General features: G+C 38.1%; 1 protein-coding gene and 1 long non-coding RNA gene across 8 annotated transcripts in view; one reads left to right on the forward strand and one right to left on the reverse strand.

The window, feature by feature from the left end:
* Window positions 1–22793, forward strand: part of LOC106879533 (TBC1 domain family member 4) — a 203185-nt gene that overhangs the window by 142560 nt on the left and 37832 nt on the right. For all 7 annotated transcript variants that reach the window (XM_089354972.1, XM_089354973.1, XM_089354976.1 and 4 more), the window contains exons 8-11: window positions 536–622; window positions 2404–2675; window positions 9993–10165; window positions 12234–12368. In XM_089354972.1, coding sequence (XP_089211098.1) covers window positions 536–622; window positions 2404–2675; window positions 9993–10165; window positions 12234–12368 — 667 coding nt within the window. The remainder of the gene's footprint in view (window positions 1–535; window positions 623–2403; window positions 2676–9992; window positions 10166–12233; window positions 12369–22793) is intronic.
* On the reverse strand, window positions 29–21711 carry LOC149134602 (uncharacterized). The gene is made up of 3 exons (XR_016242562.1): window positions 21228–21711; window positions 1803–1879; window positions 29–376 (listed from the first exon to the last, which is right to left on the reverse strand). It is a non-coding gene; the product is annotated as an uncharacterized LOC149134602 (long non-coding RNA).

A 22793-nucleotide genomic window follows, 5' to 3' on the forward strand; every position in this document is an offset into this window, starting at 1 on the left:
AAAAAATATTTAAAGATAAACACTCAAGTTTTAGATGCAATAATGAGTTTATTGTATACAGTGCCCAGATGCGTTAGAATTTGTTGGTAAAGGTTAAAAAAGGGGACGGAAAGCAGTCGTATAAGACAAGTAAAGAAAAACAGCATTGAAAGCTAGAAGTACACGCATAGTACACAGTACACAAAGCAAGACATATTTTTTGGCATACAAGTCACCATAGTATATAGTGTAAACATCCAAACATTGTCACTATCTTTCCAAATTCTGTTGCATCTCACATGGAATATCTGGCCCTCCAAAGTTGTGTTTATGTATAAGTTGATCTACCATTTTGGTGGCTGCAAAATTTTTGGATTGAAAAATTGCAACTTGTATGCTGGAAAATACAATAAGACAGAAAGGTGAATAATGAAAGAATTGTAAAGAGGAAAAAGAATATTAGGTATGTCAGGAGTAGCATTTTTTTTTCTTTCTTTTGTGACATCTTTGTTGTTGTTGTTGTTGTGGTTGAATTTTGAATTTTTCTGTTTTTCAGGGTCGTAAAAAGGATGAAGCAAGGGAGGCCTTTCGTCAACGAAGTGGAACAACGGACAGTGAAAGTAGCTGGGCAGCTTATTCAGTCGTGCGTAGCTGCAATTTTTTACTTATTTTATTACTGCCCTATTGTTGATGGTGTGGAGGCGCAATGGCCCAGTGGTTAGGGCAGCGGACTCGCGGTCCTAGGATCGCGGTTTCGATTCCCAGACCGGGCGTTGTGAGTGTTTATTGAGCAAAAACACCTAAAACCCCACGAGGCTCCGGCAGGGGATGGTGGCGAACGCTGCTGTACTCTTCCACCACAACTTTCTCTCACTCTTACTTCCTGTTTCTGTTGCGCCTATAATTCAAAGGGTGAGCCTTGTCACACTGTGTCACGCTGATTATTCCCGAGAACTACGTTAAGGGTACACGTGTCTGTGGAGTGCTCAGCCATTTGCATGTTAATTTCACGAGCAGGCTGTTCCGTTGATCGGATCAACTGGAACCCTCGACATCGTAAGCGACGGAGTGCCAACAACAACAATTGTTGATGTTGTTGTTGTTTGATCCTTGAGTGTCTGCACTTTCCAACATGAAGTATTGGGTGCTGTTTGTAACAGTATGAACTTGCTGTTCTCCCTACTCCCCTCCACCTTCCGCAGACTATTTCTTACACCTCTTGTTGTTTAGCCACAGGTCACCTCTGACCAAGAATTCTGTGATCAAAGGCACTCCATTCATGGACAGTTTGTCTTTATATGAAACCTGTGAGGGTTGTTGACAAAATTGACATCCAACTGTAGAAAATCTGCCTCAGTAAATTCTGTGTAACCCACACAAGTATGGATTAATGGATGTTGAAACAATTATGAGAGCAGCAGCATATAGCATAAATATTTATTTTAACCCCTTCGCATTTAAACCAGCCATATCTGCCCAAAATATTTGTTTTATGTTCAAACTAACCAGATCCAGCTTCTTACACCTATTCTACAATATTGTGGCTGTGTGGTAAGAAACTTGCTTCCCAACCATATGGTTCTGGGTTCTGTCCCACTGCATGGTATCTTCTACTATAGCCTCAGGCCAACCAAAGCCTTGTGAGTGGATTTGGTTGACAGAAACTGAAAGAAGCCTATCATATATATATGTATATATCTATGTGTGTGTCTGTGTCTGTGTTTGTGCCCCTATCATCACTTGACAATTGATGTTGGTGTGTTTACATCCCCATAACTTAATGGTTTAGCAAACGAGACCAATAGTATAAGTACTAGGCTTACAAAGAATAAGTCCTGGGGTTGATTTCTTCAATTAAAACCCTTTAAGGTGGTGCTCCAACATGGCTGCAGGCAAATGACTGAAACAAGTAAAAGAATAAAAGAAAGTCATATAATCAAAATCTCATGGCTACAAGATAATGTAGGATGAATTCCAAACAATGGGAATAAATAAGCAATGGTATCAGTATTTCAGCCTCATAGATTGAATCAAGTATATAGAATTATACCATTATGGGGTGGAAACATTTTGACAGCTTGTGATTCTGTTACATACACCTTCAAACTCGTAAACATTGTGCCAAATTAAAAAGAAGGCTGGAGTGATGATCATGGTTTGAAATAGCTCTGATTATTGGTCTGCTCAACCAGGGCTGGCCTGGGTCTTAACAGGGACAACAAGAAATGAGTGTAGCCTCTATATTATTCTGTATTAAGCAGATTTATATGTTTTTAAAATGAAACAAAATATAATGACTGTAGTAAAGTTTGAACTCCTAACCATGAGATCTGTAACCTTACATCTGAACCTCAGAGTCATTCTGCTTTGACATTATGAAAGTCTAAACAGAATTCTGTACCAGTTATTTTATTTCCATTTCAGGATTCTTCTGCTCCGACAACACCTGAGTTGTCACCGTCTGCTTCTCCAATGTCCAAGGAACGCAAGTTTCGGCTACCAACACCGCCGGACTCTCCAAAAGCTGAGATTCGGCCTCGCAGCTCAACTGTGGGAGCAATTCCAATGTCAACAGCTAGGGTGACAAAACAGAATTTCCCTCCAGCGAACCTTAACAAGGACAATAATTACACCCTCTACAAAGAGGACAACAGCAGGCGGCAGGCAGAAAATGCCACAAGTCCAATGAAGCACATGTGAGTATATTCCTTCTATTAGATGATATTATATTGGGTGGAGATGTGAGTATTGCAATTTCAAGCAAAGATTTTTTTTTTTTTTTTTTACGGAAAAGAAAAAGATAGAAAGTGAAAGATTTAAATGTTTAAGGGTTTTTTTCTTCAAAGAGCAGCATTTCTTGTCATCTCAAGACATAGAAACTTATCCAGATTTGTAAATTATAGTTCAGAGATATCAAACATCAGCTGTGGCAATGCTTAGACATACACATTCACATCAATTGTCCATTTTATAAAAAATATTACATTTTAATTTTGAAATATTCTGTAAAATATACATGTCACTAGCATACAATCAGAATAAAAGCCTGGCTAGATTTGTGGTTAGTACAGGTTTTAATCGGTCAAATCAATGCACCTTAAGGAATCTTTTAACTCAGTCAATGTAAAAGAAGCTTATAAATCCATACATTAAAGATATTACCAATTTCCCCTTCATATCATTCATACAAACTGAACCAAATGGAGGTAGTTCTTTTTTTCTTTGGCTAACTAGAAGAATCGTTAGCATGCTGGGCAAAATGCTTAGTGGCATTTCATCTGTCTTTATGTTCTGAGTTCAAATTCTGTCAAGATCCACTCTTCCTTTTATTCTTTTGGGGTCAATAAAATTAGTATCAGGTCAAGGACTAGGGGCGATGTAATCAACTAGCCCTCTCCCGCAAAAGTTTCAGGCCTTGTGCCTATTGTAGAAAGGATTATTATTATTATTGAGTGGGAGAGCAGTGCATACCATCAAAGTGACACTGGAGTACAAATATACGAAGCCCGAAATACCTATCATGACTGCCTGTCTGATAAGGGTACACCAGGCACATGCATCATAAACATATGTGCACGACATGGTGATCTCATATCAAGATAAACAACACATGATCTTGTAAGCAAGGCCCAGTTAGAATTTTCTCCAAGTTGAGAAGCCTATCCCACTCAAAAAGGTCCCTGAATAAAGCTTGTTTAAGGATGTTGAATGAAAGACCCATGTTTCCAGTGGTGAACTATTCAAACCCCAAAGAATTTCTCTTAACCCATGACTATGATGCCCCACAACTACTTCTTTTTCATGATCAGAGATGCACATATCATCAGCCATGAAGGGACATGTTCAACTGGTTATGGTCAAACAACTCATAAGCAAACCTGATATGTAGAATTTTTGTTGTAACTCATCTTCAACTTTGCCTTTCATCCTTTCGGGGTCGATAAATTGTGAAGCATTGGGGTCGATCTAATCAACTCGTCCCCTCCCCCAAAATTTCAGGCCTTGTGCCTTTTATTATTATTATTATTATTATAAGAACATTGTATTACACTTATATTTTACAATTCAAAACCTTCTGTCTTTCTTTCCTCTCTACAATCCTTCATAAATATCTTTATTTTTATGTTTTTTCTTATCTACTTATTCTCCCTTTCTTTCTTCCCTTGTGTTTTTCCTCTTTCTTTCCCTCTCTCTGTTTACATCAGTCATCACCACCACCACTACCATCACTATCATTACCACAACCACTATCACTATTTTTAAACCACTGCCTCCACCGCCAGTGTCATCAAACATCACCATCGCCATCACCACCACCAGCGTCCCCACCTCCACTATGACTAAAAACCATGCATTTGTTTACATTTCTACAACTTAAGATAACACTAATTATTACAAAAATGAAGACAGTGTGACGTGGTGGTGGTGGTGGTACAAGCAGTATTGATGATAGTGATGATAGTAAAGTTGGAGACGGTGGGGGGGGGAGCTTAAGCAGGTGGTTGAAGTTGGTGGCAGGAATGTGGTTGATGGTGGAACTAGTGTTTGGTGATGGCTGCAATGTTATGCAACAGTTAGTAGTCTGATGATGGTGGTCGGGAGAGGATTGTTTTAGGCTTGGTGATGGTAGCATGGAGGTCATTGCAATTTCAAAGAACAAGGAAGAGTAAGAAATATTATAGCTGATGGCTAAAACCAAACTATTTACCCACCACTAAAATTATTACATCATATATATATATATATATATGTATGTATATATATAGGCGCAGGAGTGGCTGTGTGGTAAGTTGCTTGCTTACCAACCACATGGTTCTGGGTTCAGTCCCACTACGTGGCACCTTGGGCAAGTGTCTTCTACTATAGCCTTGGGCCGACCAAAGCCTCGTGAGTGGATTTGGTAGACGGAAACTGAAAGAAGCGCGTCGTATATATGTATATATATATATATATATATATATATATATATATATATATATATATATATGTTTGTGTGTCTGTGTCTGTCCTCCCCAACATTGCTTGACAACCGTTGCTGGTGTGTTTACGTCACCGTAACTTAGTGATTCGGCAAAAAGAGACCAATAGAATAAGTACTAGGCTTACAAAGAATAAGTCCTGGGGTCGATTTGCTCGACTAAAGGCGGTGCTCCAGCATGGCCACAGTCAAATATGACTGAAACGAATAAAAGAGTATATATATATATATATATATATATATATACTATTTATCTATCTGTATCTCCCCTTTCTCCCCCACATCCACCTTTCCTTGAGCCATGTCATCTCCTTATTAGGCAACGACTTTAATCTCTGTTATGTACTGTGTTGTCAAGGACATTCAGGGAGAGAGTGTATTGGTGATGTTCAGCCTCTTTAATGAATGCTTGTTGTTTTATCTGTTTAACTGCTCAAACAAGTAAACCCATTCAGACCAACTTGAGACTGTCTGGAATTATTATTGACATCACCAGTGATGTCTTTGTATTTTTGTTGTTGCTCGTACAGCCATCCAGCTGGGACTACTAACATAGGTACATTCCTACCTCATAACTATCTCTGCTAGTTGATTTGGTGGAAGATGCCAGTCTATATAAGCTGACATTTCAACACACTGTCCATTTTTACAGTCTTCTGTCTGTCTGGATCCATGCAGGTAGGATGTGATTTGAGAGAGATTTGACTGCTGTTTCTAGCATTTCAGTTCCTTGCAAGAAGAACTCTCTCACTGGCTTGTTACCTTCCTAGTTAATTAATTTGGACAGGGTTTTGGTCCCTCATCTGAAAAATTGATACTTCAGCCATTCTTAGTCTTGTCTGTCTGCATCCACAATAATAGGATGTGTTTTGAGAGAGATTTGGCTTGTATTTCTAGCACTTCAACTAATCACACAAGGAACTGTTTGACCAGCTTGGACCCTAAAATGACACTGATATTCCATCCATTCTTATGTCTGTTTAAAACAATGACAGTGGGATGTTATTTGAGAGAGATTTGGCTTCTATTTCTAGCATTTCAATCGACCTCAGAAGGAGCTCTCTCATTAACTTGTTACCTTGTTAATGAGTTAATTTGGCAGGGTTTAAGTTTCGCAACTGACATTTGGACATTTCATCCACTTAAATTGTATTGTAGCTGCCTGAAATTCTCAATATCCCTCTGTTGCTATCACAGAAATACAACTAGGCACAGGCATGGCTGTGTGGTTAAGAAGCTTGCTTCACAGCCATGGGGTTTCAAGTTCAGTCCCACTGCACAGTACCTTAGGGCAAGTGTCTTCTACTATAGCACCAAGATGACCAATGCCTTGGAAGTTAATTTGTTTGACCAAAATGTGTGGAATCCTTGTGTGTGTGTGTGTCCATTCTCTCCCCCACTCCCAGTGCTCGACAATACGTGTTGGTTTGTTTACATCAATGTAACATAACAGTTCAGCAAAAGAGAATGAGAAAATAGGTCCCATATTTAAAAAATGAGTACTAGAATCAATTTCTTCAACTAAACTCCCTCAGTGCAGTGTCCCAATATGGCCACAGTCCAATGAAACCAGTAAACAAATAGGTGCATCCCCCACAAACAACTATCTCAGTCAACCAATCAGCTATAGGTTTAACCCTTTCATTACCGTATTTCCAGTGGAATACACTGCCTATGTACAGGGTTCTATAAATAGCATTATACCTTCTCCTGCCCGGAAAAAGCAATGCCCATGTGAGTCCCTACATACAGAACCCCTGTATACAAAACTTAGCATTGGGCTCCTTGACACATGAGGGTTTCCTCAGTTTACTGATCACTGTGTCCATGAGCCCTTAAAAATGTCTGGATTTCCCCAAGTAACCACTGTCTGTACTCATGGGCCCCTAGACATATGAGGGTTTCCTTGGTCCCTTAGACATGTTTCTATGGGGTAACTACCCATTAGCTCCTACCCATTAACTCCTAGACATAACAGGGGTTTCCCAGGTAACTTATCACTGTACCCATGGGCCTATACATGCAAAATCCCTCCCCGTCTGGTAACTGAACATTTTACCTATGCCTTAAGAGAGCACTACCTGTATGTATAATTAATTTTGAAAATAATCAAGTATTAGCTAGGATTTAATAAATAATTAACTGGTATTTTAAGAGCAGGCTTGGATTAGCAGAGTCATTAAAGCATCAAAAAAAAAAATACCTTGCAGTATTTGTTCTGATTCGTTATGCTCTGAGTTCAAATTCTGCCAAGATCAACTTTGCCTTTTATCCTTTTGTGGTGGTTGATAAAATAGGATATCAGTCAAGTATAGGAGTTGATGTAATGAACTGTTCTCTTTACCCCTTAAATTTCTGGCCATATGCCTTTGTAAGACATTATCAGTAACTCAGTATTTGGAATCTAACTGAACAATGAGTTTTTATATAAAAATATGGTGGCAAGTTTTAATTTAAATATAAGCAATAGAAAATGGACAGTTTGGAGTCAAAAAATTAAAGACTTAAATTTTATTCTTTCTGTCATGAGACAGTATCCTGTCCCTGACAATGTGTCTCAGAATAACATTTCTTTAGTGTTGCTTAGGTTGAGGAGGTGCTTTGGTTAGCACCAGTCACTGCTGTATCTAGAGAAAAAACATCCAGCTATAAATGGCTCAGTCAGTGTAGTTGTAAAATAGGTCCCATGTACCATGAAACAATATACTTTTATCAGTCAACCAGCTTGGATTCATTGGCATAGTTCTGTTTATTTGACACTTATTTGCAGTTATTATTCTTGTTTTCCCCAAGTCAGCTTCCACTGAACAAGCTTATCATCAAAGGCATTCCAACCATGACCGTCCTGTGTTTTAGACGTATCTAGAACTATATTATTCTTGTGTCCTTATATTTTTCTTAAGATGGCAAGAAAATTTGACTCCTATTTCTAACAAATCAAGTGGTTACAAAGTCTCTCTCACTAGCTCATAATATCTTTCACTTGATTGGGTTGCTATATTAGACCACAGACTGAATGCTTCTACCATTCAGACTGTCTTGGGATTATCTGGGAATAACAACATCAAAGTATCTGTAGAAATAGCAACCAAATCTCCCTCACATCTGGGTAGCTACAGTTGAAGCACCCCCTGATCATTGCTTGTTTCAAACACTTTTGAACAGGGTCTAAATAACAACATTAAAGTCAACAAGAGAATTCCTATATAGTCATTCAACTTGCTAGAAATAACTACTAAATTTACATCAAACTGAACCCTACCGTCTTAAACAAGGAAGGATACATTAAATAAAGCAGCCTTAGATATTCATAGCTGGAATATTTTAGTCACAGCTTTGTTCAACCAATGTTGACCTTGGACTAAAGAACAACACAACTCTCAATGGCTTAGTCTACTTGGCAGTCAAATAGGTACCATACCAAGAGTTAGCAATTTATTGAGAGGGAAATAGTCACTGTGTGATCGATGAGGCTTCTATAATCTTCCAGTGTTAAGTTCATATTCTTCCATGAGTTTGGAGAGCTCAACATCAAAGTACTTCAATTCATCTTCCTTTGATGAAGTAAACACAATCTGTATTAATGTCATAATAAGCATAAAAACTGGAGGACATTATAGATCTGCATCTTGGAGTGGTTTCTTGAACTTGCCATCTTTTCTGTTGCTTCAATGTTTAGTTTTATAACTGGTTTAGTTACAATACTTTTCAATCTTTTGGTTGAACAATGGGTTTTTTTCAGTCTTCTGAATTGTTTTGCAACTTTTTGCATTAGCAACAATGCTTTTCAATTTTTTGCATTATCAGCAATTAAAATTTTTTTTTTATATATATTAGCAGTGTTTGTCGATCCTTTGGCTTAGCAATGATGTTTTCTTTCTTCTCCATGTTTTTGGGGTTAGCAACAATGGTTTTTTTTTGTGTTTTTTTCCTATTTTTATTTCCGGTCTATTGAATTAGCAACAATGCCCACCATCCCACCAATCTTTTGGGTTAGCAGCAATATTCTCTTCAATCCTCTTAGCTATAATTTTGTTTCCTCTTCTCCTCCAAACTTGTTATATTAACATTTTCAATCTCATAGATTTGCAGCTACATTTTACAAGTCTTTTAGATTAGCAACAATGTTTTTTTTTCAGTCATTTGGGTTAGCACCAGTGCTTTTCTATCCTTTGAGATTAAATAGCAATATTTTAATGCTTTTGGGGATTAGCATTTTTTTTTACTTTGTCAATGTTTTCAATAAGAAAGAATTTTGTCAATTTTTCTGATTAGAAACTTCAGCTGCTCCTTGGATTAACTATTTTGACTGTCAAACCTTTGATTTGCAAAATTGATTACCTGTAAATTAATGTAACAACCTTTGGTGTCTGCAAAAATGAGCTTTAATTTCCCCACTTTTCTGAATTAATAACCATTTGTATTACGGTATCTTGTAGATTAGCAGCTTTTATTCTGTTGCATTGACAACTTTTGTTACCTGTTAAACTGACATAAAATGTTGCCTAAGTTAAAGGTAATGTTTTGTGTTTTCTGTTAACCTAGCAATTTTTTTGCTGTTTGTTAACTGGAAACTTTTTGCTACTTGCTAACCTAGCAACATTTTGTAGGTTTGTTCACTTGCAACCTTTTTGTTACATGTTAGGCTGACATTTTAAATCCTAGTTAGTCAAGGAACTTTTTGATGCCTGTTGATCGGAGAACATTTTTGTTGCCAGTTAATTGAACAATATTTTTTTGTCTATTAATCCAGCAAATTTTTCCATTTGTGAACTTTCTCGATTTCTCTCTCCTTCCTCTTTCAACTTTATAAACATTTTCTATAACTCCCACACACAGTCATTCCTTATTCCCTCCTTTCTCTCATTTCATCTTTTTCTCTCTCTCTCTCTCTCTCTGTTATCTTTTAATAGATGTCATTATCTTTGTCTCTATCTAGCTATCTCTCTCACTTCTCACTCTATCTCTTTTTCATTCCCTGCTTTCCTCCTATATATAAACACCATGTCAGCTATGATTTCTCTATTTTCTCTAGGTTTCTCATCTCTGGCAGCAGTATGGCTCAGCTGTCCCCTGAGAGCGCTTCGTCTTCAGTTTGTTCATCCTTTGATGACCAAAGTTCCGTTATGGCAACACCGACACGCAGAGGATCCTGGCGACATGCCATTTTTAACCGAGTTGTCACACCAACCGACAGTACACGTCCTTGTAAGTAACTTATCAATTTGCTTATCTCCTTTCTACCCACATATAATAAAATCTCTCCCATGCTTCCCTTTGTTTGACATGGTGGCAGGTTGTTACCATATAGTCCCAATCAGCCTTAACTGAGCAGACTTATGATTAAAGATGTTTCTGCTATAGGCGCAGGAGTGGCTGTGTGGTAAGTAGCTTGCTTACCAACCACATGGTTCCGGGTTCATTCCCACTGCGTGGCACCTTGGGCAAGTGTCTTCTACTATAGCCTCGGGCCAACCAAAGCCTTGTGAGTAGATTTGGTAGGCGAAAATTGAAAGAAGCCTGTCGTATATATATATATATATATATATATATATATATATATACATATATATATATATATATATATATATATATATATATATATATATATATATATATATATATATATATATATATATATATATATATATATATGTGTGTGTGTATGTATGTATATGTTTGTGTGTCTGTGTTTGTCCCCCTCAACATTGCTTGACAAACAATGGTGGTGTGTTTACGTCCCTGTAACTTAGCAGTTCAGCAAAGAGACTGATAGAATAAGTACTAGGCTTCCAAAGAATAAGTCCTGGGGTCGATTTGCTCGACTAAAGGCGATGCTCCAGCATGGCCGCAGTCAAATGACTGAAACAAGTAAAAGAGTAAAAGAGAGAGAGAGACCATTCTGTATTTTATTCAAACCTTGGATATCTAGAACTACATTATCCAGTATTGTGTCTTTCCTTCATTAAGATGGCAGGGTTATAATCTGGAGATTTTGTGCCCATTTCTAGCAGATCATTCTACTACTACATAATCTTCCTCATTGGCTCATGATGAAAGCTATGTTTATAGAATAGTCAGGAGCAAATTAGGGGTCTGTACACAATTGCTTGACCAGCTAAATTTAGCAGAAACCTGCCTCAAACTATTCCTTATCATTTTCAAAAAGTGGTAGGAGGGGTATATTATGGTAGGATGTTAAGTGATGTTTTGCTTATGATTGTGATGATGGTGGTAGTAGTAGTAGTAGTAGTGGCTACTGTTATTTAGCTTTTAAACCACATAATAGCAATCTAATTATTCAAGGAATGGCTTACTTACTGGCTGTAGTAGATAGACTCTGTTATCTTGGTAACATAATTAGTACTGTAAGTGGGTTTGGTATTAGCTGTGTATCAAGGGTGTGAAAAAGGGGTGAGTAATGTTGTTATTATTATTATTATAACAAACGCACAAAAACTAAATTTCTGATTTATTTGTTTGTTTTTTTTAAATCAATTTATTAAAATTATCTCCCTTTCTCTTTGTGAGTCACTAACATGCAGGGAATACCTTTAGGCACTATCTTTTAATCCACTTAAAAGGAGGATTTCAATTCATTGAAATTTTTCTACATTTGTTATTTCCATAAGGCAATACTTCAACAATAAAAATATATAAACTGAGCTAAGAGCAGTTGCTGATGCCCCTTATAGCATGGAATAACATACATCCTTGATTTGTTTGAGTTATTGTCCTTAGCTCAATCTTTTAATTTTTTTTTTTCATACAGTTCAAGGATCAGCTTACTGGCTGTTGTTGATGAGTTCTATTACTTTCATATTGTATTTAATATTGTGTATGTGGAGCTAGTAGTAGTTTAGTAACTATGTCTAGTGATAGATTAGTGGCTATGGCTAGAAATATATTGACTATGGTGTAAACAGGGGGTTATGGATATCATTGACTGTGGTATAAATACAGGTCTAGGAGTATAACACGCATTCTCTCTTGATGACCCCATACACTTGCTGGCTTTCAATATGCTGAGCTTTTGACTGCTAGTGCTTGTATGTGCAAGTTGTTTGCAAAACATTGAAACTTGTGAAGTCACAGTGACTAGAGTGTGACTAGGAGGTTACACTTCATTATCCAATGTGTCCTTCAATCACAGTGTGCCTCAGAATACATTATCTAATATGTCCTTCAGCCATAGTGTATCTAGGACTACATTATCCAATATGAGATGGTTACTTATTGGTCCTACTAATCTCTTTCCCTCTCCTGTCTATTACAGATAGCTTAGATGAATCTCCATCACAAGAGGCAGTCAGTTGTCGACCAACAATGGATGCCCGAGCTCGCTGGAGGAAAGCCATACAAGAAACTCTGCTTTTAATTCGAATGAATAAAGAAAACCAAAACCTGCGAGGTGAGTACATCAACAAAAACATATTGGTTTTGGGGTCCTGTCCCTATAATGGTGCCTTTTGTCCATTAATCAGAATTTACTGACCTTCATTGACTGGTATACAACATTTTCTGACTGCATTCATCCGACCAATAAGGAACCCATACATTTGGTGCCTCACCCCACTCCCATATATCTCTCTACTCCCATTCCCATACAACTGTATTCCCACCTCATCCACACAGCTCACATCTATCTACTTTTCTCCCCTACACTTGTCTATCAATATCTCATCTCTTGTACAGAGATCTACTAACTGTTCCATACAGATGTCCACCAATATCTACTGGCCACTACTGTTATCCACAGGTTCCTATATTTTACTGTCAATCACTACTGTCTGTAAAATATATTGAGTTCTGAAGAAATCAATGAAACACTGGCAACCAACCTATTTATTACATTAGTTCAACCCATGTAACTATATGTCAAAACCCTCTATCATATATCATCAACAACACACAAGTACACAGTTACTATGAAATTAATGAACCTTCCCTTACAACTTAGTATTTTCTCTTTCATTTCATGCAAAACCCATATAAAAATAAGCCCCTAAATCCAATTCCACTAAGATCAACTTTGTCTTGCATCCTTTTGGGGTTGATAAAGAAGAAAGTACCAATATAGGGTAGTAGATTGGCAGAACTGTAAGAACATCAGACTAGATTCTTTGCAGTATTTGTTCTTACTCTTTGCATTCCAAGTTCAAATCCTGCCATTGTGTAATTGGGTGATTAGATTTAATCCATATCTCAGTTTAACACCACCCCCTTATAGCTTGGTGAAGGTGCATGCCTTAGTGGTTAGGATGTTGGATTTATGATCGTAAGCTTGTGGTTTGGATCCTGGGCCAGGCGATGCATTGTGTTCTTGAGCAAGACACTTCATTTCACATCAGTCCACTCAGCTGGTAAAAGTGATTAATCCTGTGATGGACTGGTGTCCCATCCAGGGAGGAATACATATTTGTCAGAGAAACTGGTCCTTTCTTGTTACTGAGTAATGTGGACTAACCAAACTTATAGCTTGGATGCCTTAAGTGGAATCCATTCTGTTGCTAGCATTTGGTTCAGGTCTCTGATTTGAAAATACCTTCCTCCTTGTCTCTCACCTGTCTCAGGGACCCTGTAAAGGGTCATGGGCACTGCTCTTATCTCCTGATAAGTCCAACTCAAACAAACCTATATCCAGGCAAGCCCCCAAATTCATACAAGACATGATCACATGCGTTTTCTCACTCAATGCCAATAATAAGTATGAATGATTATTGAGTATCTGTCTATCCTTAAGTACCCACAGCTAATTTGGATATGTCACAACTATGAAATACTCCAATGAAAATGTTCATAGAAGGATTAATGGGTACACTACAGATTTTTTGATAGTCTGTTTGGATTCGATCTTTATATGTCAGAGAAACTGGGAATTAGATCTCTATTCACTTCCTATTCATGTTTTTGTTTTTTTCCTGTAGATATTGACTAACAGATTTTCAAACTTGGCGTCAGCCAAATCAGTCTCACCACTCTAGAGAATGGCTTGCTGCAAAGACTGTAGGCACTGCCCCTTCCTCCTCTGATTAAATTATAACTTACAAAAAAAAAAAGATGAGTACCACAGAAACATCTTTTGGTGCTTGATGACTCCTAAGATAGTCACCGTTGAATATTCTTTGGCTTGAGTGACAGTATTGTTTAACTCCAAGTCAGTTCTGATTGAGTGGAATTATGATGGAAGGTTTTCTGGCCATGATCAACCTGTCTTTTCATTTTCAGATGCAGCATATCAGAACTATGTTATAATGTGTCTTTTTTTTAAAAGATAGTCAGGTGCAATTTGAAGTGGCTATTGTTGGTAGGTTAAGTGATTATGTACGGGCTCTCTGATTGGCTGGGGTGAAGTTATGCTAGGTGCCCCTAAAGGAATATAAGTCAAACCAGATATGTAAGCCAAGGGCAGAGTAATTTTGGTAATATCTTGCCAACACCAGCACCCACCACTTATCACAGTTATTACCAATGTCTAACTACTGATTTAATCCTCAAACAGCAGCATACATACACACACATACTTATATATGATAGTAAATAGATTAAATGATAAACAGATTAAATAACAAAATTAGCCTTCATCACAGCAAATTTAGTTAGTCTCTCTCTTTCTCTCTCTCTCTCTCTGTTATGTCTGTCTTTCTTTCACTCTTTCTCTTAAGCTTTTGTCTTTTCTCTCTCTGTCTCTCAATTCTAGATATGTAGACTAAACTAGCCAAGATGATTGAGTATTTGACTCCCAGTTCATGGGTTCTGAGTTCAAAATCTTCAATAGATATTTTTTTCCTACTTAATTCCACTTGCTCCAGTTCACCTTGCTCTCAGATCTCCCCACAAAAAATGCAATTATTGATTAGCATGTTCACCTGGAGAGGTTTGTCACTCATCTTAAGTCTGAAACTATTTGTTACAAAATACTTGCCCTTATAACCCATCTTTTGAGAACTGTGGAAGAAACATCTCTGCAGCCGCTAGACATGCTAAAATTAGCAGCTCAATCTTCCTCAAACATGCCTTAAAATAGCTTAGCCATTGTTGTTGTTGGCACTCCGTTGGTTATGACGAGGGTTCCAGTTGATCCGATCAATGGAACAGCCTGCTCATGAAATTAATGTGCAAGTGGCTGAGCATTCCACAGACATGTGTACCCTTAACGTAGTTCTCGGGGATATCCAGCGTGACACAGTGTGACAAGGCTGACCCTTTGAATCACAGGCACAACAGAAACAGGAAGTAAGAGAAAGCTGTGGTGGAAGAGTACAGCAGGGTTCGCCATCATCCCCTGCCGGAGCCTCGTGGAGATTTAGGTGTTTTCGCTCAATAAACACTCACAACGCCCGGTCTGGGAATCGAAACTGCAATCCTATGACCGCGAGTCCGCTGCCCTAACCAATGGGCCATTGCGCCTCCACAGCTTAGCCATTACACACAAGTGAATATAACATAGTAGATTTTACTATACTGTTGCTAATTGTTTTAAGGTGATTATTTAGATATGAACAGACATAGATCCCCTCTCAGTTTTCCCAACCTTGATCTAGTAAAGCATTAAGGATGTGAAAGCTAGAGGAATGAAAACGATGCACTAAGATTTGGCTGGTAATTATTTCCAGCTGAATAAGCTGGAGCAATGTGAAGTGCTGTGTTTTGTTCACAGACAAAATGCTTTTCCAGGAATTGAACACATGACCTTATGATGATGATCTCAATGCTCTAACTACTAGGCCAGATATGTGTCCAGAAGAGTTATCTCGACGCATGTATCTTTGAGCAAGTGGTTGAAAGAGAGATTACAAAGTAATAGGACTAACAAGTAACCATCTCTTGAGATGGTGTCACCTACAGTATAGAGACAGAGTGGGGAGGAAGAAGGCAAGAGAGGTTAGTATATCTGACAAGTGATCGTCCTACAGTTATCTAAAGTGGAAGAAAATGACATAGAGAGATTAGTAGGACTGCCAAATGACCATCTCTTGTAATTGAGTTATTTAACCCTTTTGTGTTCGCATTATTCTGCCAAAATTAATGGTTTTTCATCCACATTGTTTTGAACTAATCATACATTATCTTGTAGCTATGAGATTTTGATGAGGTAGCTGTTAATTTTTAAAACAATATTGTAGGGTTGGTGCGAGAGACCAGATCCTGCCAGTTTGAACATAAAACAGGCAGAATACTTTTGGCCGGTTTAAATGCTAAAGGGTTAAGGTAGAGAGGGATAGAGAGAGGTTAGTATATCCAGCAAGTGATTATCTCACTGTCATCTGTAAAGAGAGATAGAAAGTGGGGACTGATATCAATGGCTTTCACATGGTCATGGCTGGAATGTCCTTGATCAGAGGTCTATTCATTTATGCCTAACATAAATAACAACAATATTTACCACCACCACCACCACCATATTATCTATCTATTTATTGCTAAATTAACACCAGATTAACAGTAGTCATCTGAGAATTAAGGAGTACATTCATCACAAGGACCTGAGAGTGGATCCTGCTCAAAGCAATGTATAAGGGCCTCTATTATTATTATTTATTGACAGCAAGCCATAGCATATATAGATTCACATTGGGCCACTAGATCCTCAGGGCCCCTGGACAACTGCCCAGTGCACCCATGCTTTAAGACAGCATAGAGTACAGGTACCTGGTACACAAACTATACTGATAATCCTGCCTTCACCTTAACAACTTGATGAACAAACTTAGTTGATTTCCTTCAACCCTTTTATTATTGTATTTCTATTGAAATACATTTGTTTCAGTTAATTTTGAAAACGATGATGTATTTAGTAAAATAACTTTCATTATTAAGCTGATATTTGAAATTTTGAAGTAAACTTTTAATTTAGATGATTTAAAATGGAGGATTTGTATCATAGGCGCAGGAGTGGCTGTGTGGTAAGTAGCTTGCTTACCAACCACATGGTTCCGGGTTCAGTCCCACTGCATGGCACCTTGGGCAAGTGTCTTCTACTATAGCCTCGGGCCGACCAAAGCCTTGTGAGTGGATTTGGTAGACGGAAACTGAAAGAAGCCTGTCATATATATGTATATATATATATATATATGTGTTTGTGTGTCTGTGTTTGTCCCCCCAACATCGCTTGATAACCGATGCTGGTGTGTTTACGTCCCCGTAACTTAGCGGTTCGGCAAAAAGAGACCGATAGAATAAGTACTAGGCTTACAAAGAATAAGTCCTGGGGTCGATTTTCTTGACTAAAGGCGGTGCTCCAGCATGGCCGCAGTCAAAAATGACTGAAACAAGTAAAAGAGAGAGTATAGAACCAAGGGTAGTTTCAAGTAGTTGGTATCAAAAGGTTCAGTGAGTTCTAAAAGATTTAATTCAATCTCTATGTCCATTCTTCTTAGATCTCATTAAGTTTTCAAAAATGGTTAATAGAAATTTAACATGTTAACCATTACAGCCTGTTATGGGAACTTACTGGTAAAGCCACATGTTTCATGTGGTCACACTGTATACTGTTTAATTACAAGGAAATTTAATTAATTATTATTCTTTTTTTTTTTTTGCATTTCTACAATATTTCATAATTAATCTTTAATATTTAGCTCTCGTGTTATTTAGATATCCTCAGAACCATGTCAGAAATACAGAATAAAATATTTTCTCAAATTACGAAAATGTATCACCAGTGATGCATATGTGGTGGTTAACGTGTTAATTAAAACCACCTATTATACTTAGTTGTGAAGGTATGTAGTATATTGGCTATGGTGCTCATAATAGTTAAGTTATGTGTTTGATTCCTGGACCAAGTGGTACATTACATCCTTGAGCAAGAAACTTCATTTAACATTGCTTCAATCCACTCAGCTAAAAACGAGTACTAGGAAGAGCAGTAATGGGTAGGATTGAGATTAGCTTTGCAAAGGACAGTTGTCCTTTTTAAGGTTTTGGTGGGTACCTGGGATTACTCTCAGTCACTTAAATACCACAGAAACCACAACAAGCTCCAGCCTAATGGGCTCTTAGCCTTGAGATAAATTTTTTAATTTAATATGCTTGGTTGACCTTAACCACTAAAAACAGACTATATAGTAGTGTGTTTGCTACTAACTTACACAACTATTATGTATATGTACTTCTTTGAACTGAGTATTAAGTAGGACACTAGATATCTTAAATGAATTGCTACTGTTATTGTTATGTTTATTATCATTATTTAAGGTGGTAAGCGACAAAATGCTTTGTGGCATTTATTCTGGCTCTATATATGCTGAGTGGAGGCACAATGGCCCAGTGATTAGGGCAGCGGACTCGCGGTCATAGGATCACAGTTTCAATTCTCAGACCGGGCGTTGTGAGTGTTTATTGAGCGAAAACACCTAAAGCTCCATGAGGCTCCGGCAGGGGATGGTGGCGAACCCTGCTGTACTCTTCCACCACAACTTTCTCTCACTCTTACTTCCTGTTTCTGTTGTGCCTGTAATTCAAAGGGTCAGCCTTGTCACACTGTGTCACGCTGAATATCCCCTGAGAACTACGTTAAGGGTACACGTGTCTGTGGAGTGCTCAGCCACTTGCATGTTAATTTCACAAGCAGGCTGTTCCGTTGATCGGATCAACTGGAACCCTTGACGTCGTAAGTGACGGTGTGCCAACAATATATGCTGAACTCAAGTCCTATTGAGTCAACTTGCCTTTCATCCCTTCAGGCTCAGCAAAATAAAGTATCAGTTAAGTAATCAACTTCCGCACCCCCCATTCCTAAAAACTGCAGGCCCTGCGCCAAAATTATTATTATTATCATTATTAATCAAATTCAACCAAAGTCAACTTTGCTTTTCATCCTTTCAGGGTCGATAAATTACATACCAGTAAAATACTGGGGTTGGTGTGATTGACTTTCCCCTCCCCCAAAATTTCAGGCCTTGTGCCTATAGTAGAAAGGATTATTATTATTATTAAGGCAGTGAGCCGACAGAATCATTAGCACACTTGGCAAAATGCTTAGCGGCATTTTGTCCATCTTTACATTCCGAGTTCAGATTCCACCGAGATCGACTTTGCTTTTCATCCTTTTGGGGGTCGATAAATTAAGTACCAATAGAACCCTGGGGTCGATGTAATTGACTAGACCCCCCTCCCCAAAAATTTCAAGCCTTGTGCCTTTAGTAGAAAGGATTATTATTATTATTATTATTATTATTATTATTATGATAGTGCCGCTGGACTGGCTCCTGTGCAGGTGACACGTAAAATACACCATTTCGAGCATGGCCATCGCCAGTACCCGCCTGACTGGCCCTCGTGCCGGTTGCACATAAAAGCATCCACTACACTCTCGGAGTGGTTGGCGTTAGGAAGGGCATCCAGCTGTAGAAACTCTGCCAAATCAGATTGGAGCCTGGTGTCGCCACCTGGTTCACCAGTCCTCAGTCAAATCGTCCAACCCATGCTAGCATGGAAAGCGGACGTTAAACGACGATGATGATGATGATTATCATTATTATTATTATTATTATGGTGGTGGTGCTGTGCTGGCAGAATCATTAGCATGCTGGACAAAATGCTTAACAGCATTTCTACCAGCTTCATGTTTCGAGTTCAAATTCCACTGAGATCAAACTCTGCATTCCATTCTTTGTACTTATTAGACTTGTATGGAGGTAGAACCTATTGGAATGTATTGTAGGTGTATATATTGTAAATATATACCTCTACATTATGAGGTTAATGGTCTGAAAACTGCGATATAATATTAAAATAGAACAAGGTTTTGCATTTTTACAAAGCAATAGTATTGCTGCTTATATTATATGTTGTATAACTGTTAAGATCGTTTTGCAACCATGTGGTTTCAGGTTCAGTCCTACTGTGCAGTATTTAGGGCAAGCATCTTCTATCATAGCTCTTTACTAAGCATGGAAAAACAAACATAAAAATGAAGCCAGATAAAATGATGTTAGCCCTTTTGTGATCATATGAATGTTGAAATATATATTGCTTTTGTTGCAATTAGTTTTGAAAATAATGAAGAATTAGCAAAATAATTTTGTCATTTCAAAGTTGGTGTTTAAAACTTAATTAACATGAAATTTTTATGGAAGACTTTAATTTAGATCACTTCAAAATATGAACTTTGTGTCTTAGAATTAGGCAGGTTTGTATCAATAAGGTTAATATCAAAGACATTAGCCAATATAGAGTTAATATGTGAGACAGAAAAGAGGAAAAACTGATCCACTGATGAAGCTAAAAGAATATATTTATTGTTTGGCGTGGAGGCGCAATGGCCCAGTGGTTAGGGCAGTGGACTCGCGGTCATAGAATCGCGGTTTCGATTCCCAGACTGGGCGTTGTGAGTGTTTATTGACCGAAAACACCTAAAGCTCCACGAGGCTCCGGCAGGGGATGGTGGCGAACCCTGCTGTACTCTTTCACCACAACTTTCTCTCACTCTTACTTCCTGTTTCTGTTGTGCCTGTCATTCAAAGGGTCAGCTTTGTCACACTGTGTCACACTGAATATCCCCTGAGAACTACGTTAAGGGTACACGTGTCTGTGGAGTGCTCAGCCACTTGCACGTTAATTTCATGAGCAGGCTGTTCCGTTGATCGGATCAACTGGAACCCTCGACATCGTAAGCGACGGAGTGCCAACAATAAACAAATATTTATTGTTTGACATTCTGTTAATGGCCAACATAGCAGTGGGTCCCATGTTGGTTCACAGTATGCAGTGAAAAATAACCCCATAATTCAAATTACAAATTAACTGCTAAGGTTTTAATGTAAATGATATTTACATTAAACATAAGTTCAGGTGTGGATGCTTGTGTGTTTCAGATATTTGCTTAGAAACTACATGATTCCAGGTTCAATCCTACTTTAGGGCATATTTGGCAAGCAAGTGTTTTCTGCTATAACATTGGGTGAAAGTAAACCAAGGCTATAGGAATGATAATTGGGTGATGGAAACTGTGTGGAAGCCCACTGAAGGGATTATTCCTATTTTTGGTTGGTAGACAAAATTTATTGCCCTTGCCTAGCACTTTAGGTGTCTTTACCAGGCTCCACTCTGTTGCAAGCATTTGGGTCAGGTTTTAATCTTTGGATAACTTCTTCCCTTCTTCCCATAAGGCTCACGAGCCCTGAAAAGGGTCATGTTTGCTATCCCTTCCTCTTCTAACTAAGCTATTAAAATAATACAAAACAAAACAAAAAAAAAAACAGCTTCAGATAAGACTGAAAAATAGGCTCCCTGGCATGATTTGAACTATGTATCTGTTACTTACCAGGTCACTGGATACACCTCAGCGTGATTACTATTCCATCTTATCAATGCTGGCTTTTGAACTTCTTTGTTGTTATTACCTGCAATTAACCTAGTTTTATATATACCGCATGTAGCCATGCTTGCTTGGTAAACACCTGCATGTAACACTAATATGTTGAACAAAAACTAACCTTGAAACTGAGGAAGAAACTTTTGCTGTCAACTATGGAGTTTCTTACATTATTGTTTAATCTGTTTAATGACAACCCAATGAGAGACCACTACATAGTTGCCTTCACAGCTAGAAATATCAGCTAAATCACTCTGAAATCATTCTCTGTCATTTTAAAGAAAAAAATGACAAAGTAAATGTAACCATGGACATATAGAAAGACAAGATGGCTTTAGTTTTTCTGGTTTCTGTGGTCATGCTGGGGCAATATTGTCTGGAGTATTTCAGCTGTAAACTTACAGTTCAGTCAGTTTGATGTTGGTGTCATCATTATCTGCTGTGGTATAGGGTCGTCCTGGATTGTAAAGAATAGATCATTTAAGTGTTCTTTGAAAATGTTGGTCATCCACTCTATGCGTACACCTAACATACTGATAATAGAAACTAACTATTAATGTCCCATTGAAAGTTTTCCTAGTTAAAAATGCCCAGTCCTGTAATGATTCAATTTATCTCGCCCTTTCAAAGCCTAGCTAGGCTCATGGGCCCGGTTTCTATGGTGTATGTGTTTCCCCCCCCCCCCAGCTGGACAGGACGCCAGTCCATCGCAGCGTTACTCAAGAAACAGGAAGAAAGAGTGAGAGAAAGTTGGGGGCGAAAAAGTACAACAGGGGGTCGCCACCACCCCCTGCTGGAGCCTCGTGGAGCTTAGGTGTTTCATTCAATAAACACACACAACGCCCGGTCTAGGAATCAAAACCGTGATCCTCCGACCGCGAGTCCGCTGCCCTAACCACTGGGTCATTGCGCCTCCACAGTGATTCAATTACAGAACGGAAATTAATTATAGATGAAGAGGTTATTGTTTCTCTCACTTACATTAGAGAATTCCTCAATTCCTTCAAAATGAATGTAAACAAGATTAATATGGTTCTTGGAGTATCATGTGTTTTGGAACTGGCTGACCAATGCAATTCTTTGTCATGTGGGAAATTACAGTGCTTAGAACCTGCTGTAGAAGATAAAAGGTAGAACTATTACCATGATACAGTGGCTTCCTTACTTATCAATTCTCTAGTGCCATATTAGAACATGTTGGTTGAAGCAGAACTAGATGGAATCAACTATTAACAAAAGTTGAACCAGTTGCTTTATTTTTGTTTTGTAGTAATTTATTCACATCTTGCGTGCAAATTCTACACTTTTTCCTCAAAACATTGGCTTGGATTAAACCGGTCTACTAATATACACTTTTGCATGAATCTGTTCTACTTTGGACTGGGTCTATCTTCTATTCCCACTTTCTGAAGATAGTACAGCCAATTTTATGCAATGATACATTACAGTGGCAGTGGTTAGGTTTGAATACACAAACTATGTGTTTATCCAAATCTCAGCACCATAACCATTTAG

The sequence above is a fragment of the Octopus bimaculoides genome, chromosome 7, assembly GCF_046866305.1.
Source record: "Octopus bimaculoides isolate indiv1 chromosome 7, ASM4686630v1, whole genome shotgun sequence".
NCBI classification, from domain to species: Eukaryota; Metazoa; Mollusca; class Cephalopoda; order Octopoda; family Octopodidae; genus Octopus; species Octopus bimaculoides.